This window comes from Saccostrea cucullata, unplaced genomic scaffold (genome assembly GCF_032062105.1).
Source record: "Saccostrea cucullata isolate Sc308-1 unplaced genomic scaffold, CSIRO_AGI_Scuc_v1 ctg18255, whole genome shotgun sequence".
Lineage (NCBI taxonomy): Eukaryota > Metazoa > Mollusca > Bivalvia > Ostreida > Ostreidae > Saccostrea > Saccostrea cuccullata.
This window is the reverse complement of record NW_026930046.1, coordinates 1-10839: the sequence shown is the minus strand read 5'-3', so window position 1 is coordinate 10839 and position 10839 is coordinate 1. Positions and strand designations below refer to the sequence as shown.

General features: G+C 32.1%; 1 protein-coding gene across 1 annotated transcript; it reads left to right on the top strand.

Moving 5' to 3' along the window:
• Positions 1-2662: 2662 nt before the first annotated feature.
• Positions 2663-9826, top strand: LOC134282778 (uncharacterized protein in xynA 3'region-like; the record flags this gene model as incomplete). The annotated part of the gene is made up of 4 exons (XM_062765172.1): positions 2663-2968; positions 3091-3231; positions 9069-9302; positions 9723-9826. Coding segments are annotated over 4 exons (785 nt in total), but the record flags the coding sequence as incomplete, so codon positions are not given.
• Between the last annotated feature and the right edge of the window lie 1013 nt (positions 9827-10839).

Genomic DNA, 10839 nt, shown 5'->3' with positions numbered 1-10839 from the left:
CTTTTTTTAAATTTAATATTTTAGCATCGTTCTACATAAATGTACAGTAGGTACTTAATGTATTATTTTCCAGGGAAATTTCATGAATAAAGTAACAGCTGAGTTATGACAATATAAAAATATAAATACCATAGATAATTTTTGCAATGAAATAATTATTTTTTTAAACACGATATCTAAGTTATTGAATTAAAAAACGTGTAAATCCTTACCATCAAAAAGATAAGTCCTTTCACTTCGGAGTTCCGAATGACAAGAAAGACTGAACGTTAAATGAACGGTGAACGCAAGGTGAACGCAAGGTGAACGCAAAGTAAACGGAACGAAGAGCGAACGGTGAACGTTTTGTGAACGGTGAACGCGTGCGCACGGTGAATGGTGAACGTAATACTGTGAACGGAGAGCGAACGGTGAATGCACGCTGAACGAACGGTGAGCGAACGGAAAAATGGGAAAGTAGAACGTTTCAGGGACTGTAACATGGAATGTCAGCCCCTTCCAGTCATTTATCGCTTTGTACTTAAGGTCATGTTAACTGACTTATGTATTTCTTCTTACATGTAGATCTGAAATGTATTGATGATAGACTAATCATCTCCGCTCTGTTATATTGAACGAATTTCATAGGATCAACATTTCCAATACTCTATCCAATCATTTCATAATCAGTTCAACTAAGCTACCATTTTACCAATTAAACCATGTTTATCAAATTCAGCTTCCAACTTTCTACTAGGTCTGACTTTCAACAACATACATCGGGGGAAATACAGGAAAAAAGACTGACACATTCAATAGAGCCACCGACATTATCTACACAACCCATTTTTACTAAATCTCCTGTAAACCAACTTGCACCAAAGTTACCACCAAAAACATATCAAGGATTTCATTGGCAAGTATCAGAAAAAGGATTTTGTATCCACGCATTGAACATGTTGAAGTTTTATTAATTTAATATTTATTTGGATTTCACAAAACCAATAATGCTTTAATGTGTAAGGGGGTTTGAAGCTGTACAATCATTCTTTTCCTGAAATAAGAAATAGAGTTTTTGTTCCTTCAAATATGTTTCTCGTTAACGAATAGGTCTTTTGAAACAAAATATTTTTATTTTGTTTTCCTGCAAAAATGGATCCCATCTCTAATTCTATAAATCAAAAGTATATTTACAATTATATGCATTCGAGAATTTTGTGTCGCCGGCTAGGTAATATTACTATTGGCACTCGGGAAAATGTATAATTATGTGATTCGAAGCTTTGACATCAATTCAACATACATTATGTTTGAATTGTAGTGTACGTTATTTTTTTAAATATTAGATAATTTAAGCATTTGAATGTTTACGTCTACTTGAACGTGTAAACCTAGACGTGTTTTACAAGTATGGGTACCCAATATCGTTTTCTGTTCTACAAAACCTCACGTGTACGGTACGTGTAAAACAACATTTCAGCAAGTCACTTTACAATCCATTTGTATCAAATAGTTCTATGACTTTCATTTAAAAAGACTTGTAAGATTTATTGAATAAACTCTTAACTTCGTACCAAATACCACCTGAAAATAATATAATATATACTTTGATTTTGAGAAGTACAAGTTCTCACCTCCGTGTACTTTTGAATCTACGCGTTGTATACAACCTGTAGAATATCATTGTCAGAAAAAGTGATAACGTAGTAAATTAGGGGATTTCCTTAGATACACGTACACCCATACGGTCACATGCTTAACCCCTCTTTTGCAGAGAACATGCATGTAAATAATGTGAGCGTTGTGGCCCATTCAGAACGGTTTCATTTGAAGAACTGAGTGCATTTTCTAAATTATAATTTTCAAAGTTACTTACTCCTGCTGTGTGACATATCTTTTTAACGACTCAGTTGCACTTAAATTAAGTTATATGCAGTAAGAGTGAAAGTTATGCTGCACAATATCACCTATATCGACATCTTATAATGATTCAAGGATATTAGCACAAAGATTTCATTTTCACAGCAGGCAGAAAAAAATAATATCGCCACCTTTCCATACAAAGCATGCTAAGGTTTTTTCCCTTCGTAATATCTTGCAACGGAAGTGTATAACTTAATTGGTTTATCTTTTTTCTTCAAAATGTAGTCAATTAATTAAAAAAAGACTTACCAGGAGTAACAACGATATTCAGAGAAAATACTGACAATGTTTGATGACTTAATGGAGATCATTGAAAGTGAGGAATACGACACAAACCTAAGACAATGCCTGGAAAAAGCATCCCCAGATTATAAGACGTCTATTGCTAAGGACAGAAGGATATTTTGAGATCAGATCATGGCATTGTTGTAGCAGGTACATTTTAGCTTTGTTTCAAATATCAAAGTACAATAAGTGACATTAGTGTTGGATTCCTGAATGGCAGTGCTTCTAGCAAAAATCATTTTGAAAATCACTAGAAGTGCTAAAATATAATTGTTTTATTTATGTTTTTGTTAATGCATTCTGAAACTTAAAGAAAGTCATGTAATAAAATTAATGCTAATAAGTTTTTGGTATAATTTGAAGGAAAATGATACATGCAGGGCTTTAGATTGATCTCATCAAACATTTTCATTAACCTCACTTAAAAGAATACAATTAAAGTTCTTTTAAGTGAGGTTTGAAATTCTCTTAACAGGAGAAAACAAGCGCGGGAAAATCCACCCTTATTAATAAAATACTAGAAATGAGAATTTTTAAAGGAAGAAACATGGAATCTACATCAACAGTCTGCAAAATACGAAACTCTGACAAAGTTATGATAAAAACTGAGTTAGAAAATGGTGAGGTTGAGCGCAGAGATATGAGTGACATTGATGTACTAACAAGGAAAGGGGAAAAAACTCTTCGAGATACACTGAAGAATCTTACAGATATGACCATTGAAAAAGACAGTAGAAAGTATAAAAGTGTTGATATTGGATTACCAGTACCCTTTTTAAAGGTATTTATAATAATGTATCAAAAGATATTTTTACGTTTGGAAATGACAAGACCTTGTTTTTATTATTTTATATTTAATACAATTTAAACGCAAATAATATTCAATTCAATATCATCTCCCAGGGTAACACAATAATGGTTGATACACCAGGAATCGGAGGCTCTGGAAAAGTCAGTCAAAAGTTAATGGAATACTTGCCAAATGCTGTTTCTTTCATATTTGTGATCAATGTGGCAAGTGCAGGAGGGATGCAAAGAGACAGAGTAATTCAAATTAAGTATTAATAGACCCTTTCACCATAACTACTGTACTTGTACAACTCATTTACAAAATGATATATTTTGGTGAAATATGACGTTAAAGCAATTGTTTAAAAAACGTCATTAAATTATCTATCAACAAAACTTCGCTTAACGTTATTAATTTACCGTGCAGTAGAGTACTACCTTAGTTACCGTGAAAGGACTCTTTAGAAATTGATTTGGACATTATGCTATATGCATTTGAAAAAAAAAGTTATTTTGAAAATGAATGAAACGAGCACCAATTATGCTGAATATCCGATAGAATTATACCATTTCTGAGGAATGTATGCATAGACCTTTTATAAAGAGCTTGAATTAGGTTTGATGGAGCTTGCCCATAGCCATGTGTGTGTAAACGTAAAATACAGAGGAAAATGTGTGATAAAAATAAACTAAAATTTCTTAAGAAAAGCATCCTTTGACCCATCGATCGATTGTTTTTGCAACAGTTATTGTACTAAGATCTTGCAAAAAGTTGCCTTTATACATGATTGTTAATGCCTTTGTACCACGACTTATTTTCAGAGCAGGCTTCGAAGAAGAAATTGTAATTAGCAGCATTTATTCGTAGAGTTTGATCTTGCAAATCTTTTTTTCTTGGAGTAAATATGAACGTTAAAATGACATTTTGCTAAAGTATTTTGTTTGTATATCATGGAAGTTGAAGATGTAGGAATTGTCATAATAATAAATTGTTATTTTGCCGTCATTTTTTATTTACTTGCAAAACTTGCAAATATTGAACTTATTAATAGAAATCTGTAAGTTCTTTAATGTCAAGTTTAATGTGATAGATCGAAACAACAAATAATAAATTAAAAATTGTTAACTGATTTAAGAATCGTACGATATCTCTGAATGTAAAAAAAAACAAAACAAAAATTTTTCACGTTGAAAAATTTTAAATAAATTGAATAAAATTTACTAAACGATCAGTACAAAACTAATACACATTTACATTTTCTGTAGTTAAAGATCCACGAATATTTTTTACAAAATTAAAGAAATACATATAACAGTGTCGTTTTCACAAACAACTCTATCTCATTGGTCTGATGCCTTAGATTTCTTGGGCTTTGGCAATGGATCTTTTAGCTTAATTTCTGTTTGTTATGTTTGTGATTTATTTTTCTTTCTAAAACTTTATTTCGCTTGTCGATTTTTTTAAAATAACTGTACATGTAATATCATTTTATATTCATCTACTTACTGCGAAAGAAATTTAGAAATTAAATTTCAATCATTTTAATTTCATAGATATAGAATCAGTAATGTAAACAAAAGTCACATACTGGAAAACGAGAATATTTGGCGCACTATTAATTTTAGCGCCTTTGGCGCAAGACTCCCTGAGCGCTAAAATTTATTGTGCACTAAAGGATTTCTAAATATCATTTTTGTGCGTGTTTAAAGCTTTTACATAAGTACATGTAAACCGGAACGCCCGATTACGTAATGTCGAAGGGTCATTGGAATTTATATACACAGTAGACAGTACTGCACATGTTCGGAAATACAGAAAAGTTCTTCCCAAATTATAATTTACTTGAACTATTGTTACCCCAGTAGTAGTTATTATCATTAGCACCTTCAAAGTTTGGCTTCTCGGCGTGTCAACCATCTATCGCCTCCCCCAGGTAAACAATGCAATCAAGCATGGCGATTGAGCTTGCTTGAACTTGAACTTTATTCTCATAACTGACAAAACAGTGAAGAGAAGATATATACAGTACAATGAACATGAAATATTACATGCATGAAGAAAGGATAACAGAGTAATATCAACCAAGAGAGCTAACTCTCTCAATTATAATATCTAATAATTTACAAATCGTGCAGAGTTGGTTAGTATTGGTTACATTCAAAAGCATTTCAAATTTCAAAATATTTGGATTCAAATAAAAATATTTTGACAAATACATGACTCTTGAGTTCTTTATAGACACATCAGTGCATTTAAATAAGTAGTGAAATTCATCCCCAATGTCACTGCTATTACATAATTTACAAATTCTGTTTTCTCTAGGGATGTTAAACCATCTACTAGTTTCAATGGGTAATTTTGTATTCCCAGATCTAAATAAACAATATTTCTTGGATTGTTTTGGAGGCAAATTCAACAAATAGTCTTCAAAAATTAATGATTTTTTAAGGATTCTATAGTTCAAACCTTTAGGGGAAGTTTGCACTTCACTAAACCATGTTTGTTTAAACTGATCTAAAAGAATGGTATATACTTTATTTCTAAGCCAAGATATATTAAATGAATTTTCATACAAGACATAAGTCAATCCACATTCATTTAAAATTTTCTGTACAAAGTCACACCATGGATTCTTATATAATTTCAATGCACATAAAAGCTTTGCTGATAATTTAGAGCACTGAGCATTAATGAGTTTACCCCAAAATGAGATCATTCTAACTTTGATATCAATTAATAAAGGGTGTCTACCAAGTTCTCCATACACCATAAAGTTTGGTGTTGATGTTTTCAGGCTCAGAATATGTTTACAAAATTTTAAGTGTAATTTCTCTATCAGTTTAGTATTGTGAAAACCCCATATTTCACACCCATATAAGAGTATTGGTTTGACAATTTTATCAAACATGTCTAACTTACAATCAATTGATAAGTTATGTTTTCTACATCTACCAATAACACCATACATAGCTTTAGTAGCTTTATCATATAATTCTTTAGTATTTAACTTAAAAGAATTACTTTTACAAAATGTAACACCCAACTATTTAAAGCCGCTTGGTCCGATTCTAATCGCTAAAAAAAGATATTCGTTTTTCTTCTTGAAAAATAATTGTCCATAAATTATTTCAACTTAAAGATGAAAAAAATTCAAAAGTTAAAAAAAATAATTTTTGTTAGGTCACACAACAAATAATCCTTTGTTTACATTGCGAGAAATCACCTTTGAAAAATTAAATTTATCGCTTACATGTATAACTCATGAAGAACAAACCCGAGCATTTTTTCCATAACAAAGTGTACACGGGCAATATTCTAGCCCTCGTTACTAAACTCCCTTTTTAAAAAATCTGTAAATATATCTGATTTTCCTTTATTCTGTAAATATGCATATTAATATATAAATTACTATGGATTATATTCAGTTAATTTCTTAACTTTTAAAAGATATATCATGTCTTAGGATTCTACTAATGGAAAAAAAATACTCGGGTTTGAATTCTCTTCATAATTAGATATAACCGATAAAAGTATTTTTTTCAAAGGTGACTTCAAAACAGATCTTAACTTCCCGTCAGGAACTGCTGTTTGTCAACAAGGTTTTTGGTCCATGTTTTCCATGTAGGGATTGTTGTATCAAACTATTAAATCAATCTTATAATTAATTTTTATATATTATCTATGTAATGACATACTTTTATTGTTTAAGATAATATGTGCCTGTTTCGGATGAAGCGGCTTTAAAGTTATCAACTATATCAAGCTTGGAGCCTTCAAATGTAAAAGGGACATTATTTTTCCCTTTACCAAATATTACGACTTTTGTTTTCTTACTATTAACCTTAAGATGCCATTTCTTGCAATATTTAGAAAAAATATTAAGCATGTACTGAAAATCATCTGGGTTTTCAGATAACAAAATAGTATCATCAGCATATAATAATACAAAAAGCTTTAAGTAGAGATTTAGTTCTCTCATGACAAGATAAACCTTTAGCTTTGTTTCCAGATAAAAATTCCTCAAGGTCATTCAAGTACAATGAAAATAAAAATGGTGACAAATTCTCCCCTTGTCGAACTCCTATATTACATTCAAACATTTCTGAACTTATTCCATTCACTACTACTTTTGATTTTATACCTTTATACATGTTGGTTATAATCTTAAAACATTTTCCATCAATATTATTTTGTAGAATTTTATTCCATAAACCAATGTGCCAAACCGAATCAAATGCTTTCTCAAAATCAATAAATGCACAGTACAGTTTCATTTTGTGTCTTTTGAAAAGTTCTATAAGAGAGTATAATAAAAAAATATGGTCTGTTGTACCCATACCTCTGCGAAAACCCACAGATATAAATGGATACCAATCTTACATTCAAAGTGTCTTTTGATCTGAGAGAGTTACTTGAGTTTTTACTTTCATTAATAATTATTTGTTGTTGCTCTCCGTGGTTTACCTACATAGGAACTTTATTGGAGCCTGGATCAGCCACGAATTTACCAGTTGGTGGAAAGAATCATTTGCTATCTATGATAAGTTTGTCCACGATCATCACAGCCTTCTTCCCTTGTTGTTTCGCTTTTTTGTAGTGGGGATATAGAACTTTCCTGCGCTCGTTAATTTCCCTAGGAAATTGCTCGTTAACGCCTCTAGGCTTGATGGGGCGGCCTTTCTCACTATTTCTCTTTCTTTATGCAGCACGAACTTTGCGACGATTGGTCTGTGTTTATCCGGTAGTATCTTCCCCATTCGGTGTACCCTGTGGAACTGTGGAACTTCTGTGATATTCATTTCTGCACGTATGAACTCTTTCAGTACTTCTTCTGTATTTTCCTCTTCAGTCTCCGGTATACCATTCCTCACCATTTCTAATTCATTCAAGATCATTTCATTTTCGTTCCTTATGTTACTAACAGATTTCTTCATTTCTTTGACTTCCCTCGTTTGGTCATCATACTGTTTACTAATATGTGTCACACACTCTTCCACCCCGTTGACCTTGCCCTTCATTTCTTTTAACTCTGTGTTGACATTCCGTTCCAGTTCATTGAGTCTCCTTTCAATATGATCTAATTTGTTTAGTTTAGTAGATACTTGTTCTAATCGATTCGACATGACTTTCAAAGTCTCAAGAATATCAACGTGCTGATATTGGTGTTGTGAGGGGTTTTGTACTGGTGGTATAGGGGATAAGTACCCAGCAAATTGACTCTGTGGTCCCGGGGGCCCATAGGGGACGAACTGATTTCCTTGAAAATTATTTCCTTGACAGTTGTTTTGAAAGTTTGCAGTTGGTGTAGATGCAACTGCCGTTGGTGCACTAAGGCTGATACTACTATTACTGTTACTCAATTGACTCTCCATATCATGGATACTAGGAACATGCAATGATTGAGTACTACTCACATGAACTTTCCTTTTCCCTTTTCTAGGCATTTCGCAGTGCTATGTCTCAGATAGGTTTCCACACACATTACTACACGTTTAAACAACAAATCCAGGTGATCTTATATACAAACCACGATGTATATTGTATTAAATTCGAGTAAATTTTCTCTGCGATTTTTAAAGCTGCCCCCCTTCCTCACGCATGCGCTATGCGCAGACAATACCTGATTAGGATTACCGTTTTATCGAAGTAATTTTCTGTCGATGCATGCATTGTTTTAATATGATTTTAAATGAGTAAATTCTCCATTTCTTTTAATAGAAAATAGAAATAAAATAAATATTTAACATTGTGTCACGTCCATGTGACAGGAACACGTACCGCGGTAAAGTTTACGAATGTTTACTTATATACGGTAGTACTTATGTGTTTCCGTGCTCGACTAACCATAAAATCAAATACGGGTGTGGATTAAAAAAAATGAAATATAAAATACGTATAAATATTTTATTGACATGTGCAAGCGCTAAAATTTATTTGCGCTAATGCATTCCCACTTGCGTTTGCGCTAAAATATGTATGTGCCAAATTTTCTCGTTTTACAGTACTAGGTTTCTCTTCCATCATTTAAATAGATTATTAGATATATATGTTAAAACAAAAGAAACAACGATTGCACTAAAATGTTTCATAGCTTCCAGAAATATTAAAAGCCATTACCAACTTGCAAATGGATGACGAAATGCCTTGCTTTGATCAACGAAGTGTCATCTTCATAACAAATAAATGGGATTCCATAAAGAAAGATCCAGATGACAGCAGCGATGAAGACGAGGTCGAAAAAACTTGGAAAAAATTATCAGAGAGGATTCTTAGACAGTGGCCTTCAGTTAGGAAAGAAAATATCTTCAGAATGAATCTAACAGATGTAAGATATTATAGTACTGAATTCCTGTTTATTAGACAAGACTACTTCTTTTATCAATAGTAGATCATCTAAAATATGCAAATATATTGAAATTTGGTTTAAAATTATTTTTAGATTATTTTTGCTGTTATTTTGTTTATTAACTTCAAGAAACTATCACTATCGGCGACCTTTAATGACCAGGAATTTTACAAAAATATTTTCAAACAATGCATTCCAAGCTATTCTGACTTGGATTTCTTAGATAATATTTTGGTATTTAATTGAACCATTCATTTTTATTTGGTAAAAATGTCATTGTTCAAGTACGTTTAAAATAACACTCGTACATGTATATTCAAATACACTAAAAACCAATTTATTTAAACTTAAAAAAAGAATACAACTGTAAAATACAATCCTTTCTTTTTTATATTTTAGGTATATCAAAAGGAAACTGCAACTCAGGAGTTTAATCAATTCCGAAAGTCTTTAGAAAAGATTGTTAAGGAAAATGAAAATATAAGAACTACGGAACACTTTAGGTATTTACTTAAAACTTCTTCTTTGAACTCATTAGAGTGGTTTTATGAGCACGTCTCATCAAGAGGTTAAGGACGTTTTTCTTTTGCACGCTTTTTTTGGGTGTATGTATTTATGTACGTATGTATGTATGGACGGAACTATGGAGTGACGGACGAATTCACAGGATGAAAAGCCAGGTTTCCCAAATTTGGAAACCCGATGGAAACATATGGGAATCGTGACATCAGTAGTTTCCATATAGTTTCCATTTTATGGAAACCACATAGTGGTTTCCACATAGATTCCCGACATGGAAACAATCAACCTGTGGTTTCCCGTAAGTTTCCCAAGATAGGAAACCATGGAAACATACCCCGGTGGTTTCCACATAGATTCCCGACATGGAAACAATCAACCTGTGGTTTCCCGTAAGTTTCCCAAGATAGGAAACCATGGAAACATGCCCCGGTGGTTTCCATGTAGATTCCCGATATGGAAAAACCAACCTGTGGTTTCCCGTAAGTTTCCCAAGATAGGAAACCATGTAAACATGCCTCAGTGGTTTCCATACAGATTCCCGACATGAAAGCCACCAATGTGTAGTTTCCCCCATGTTTCCCAGGCAGGGACACTTTGAAAGTAAATCTCAGTACTAACCCACCTACCTTTTATTTTACAAAAAGTTAAATATTTAATTATGTTACCATATTTTTACCAATGATAGAAATATTTCAAAAATGTTTACATGCTGTATCAAAATAATTAACTTCAAACAGTTAAAATAACTAGATGTGTATTTCTGTGTGATTAATTTAATATTTCAGCACCGTGAACGCAATTCAATTTTAATTTAATTTTATTTTACTTAATTCTATTTAATTCAATTCAATTTTGAATTAAATCACATAAGTTTTGGTAAACTCATATAGAATGCGTGAAGTGGAATAGAAAAAAGTAAGTGCATGCAGTTATGTAGAAATCAATCATTTCTGTCTATGATGAATGTTCCTTTGAAAAAATGGAAGAGCTAAGG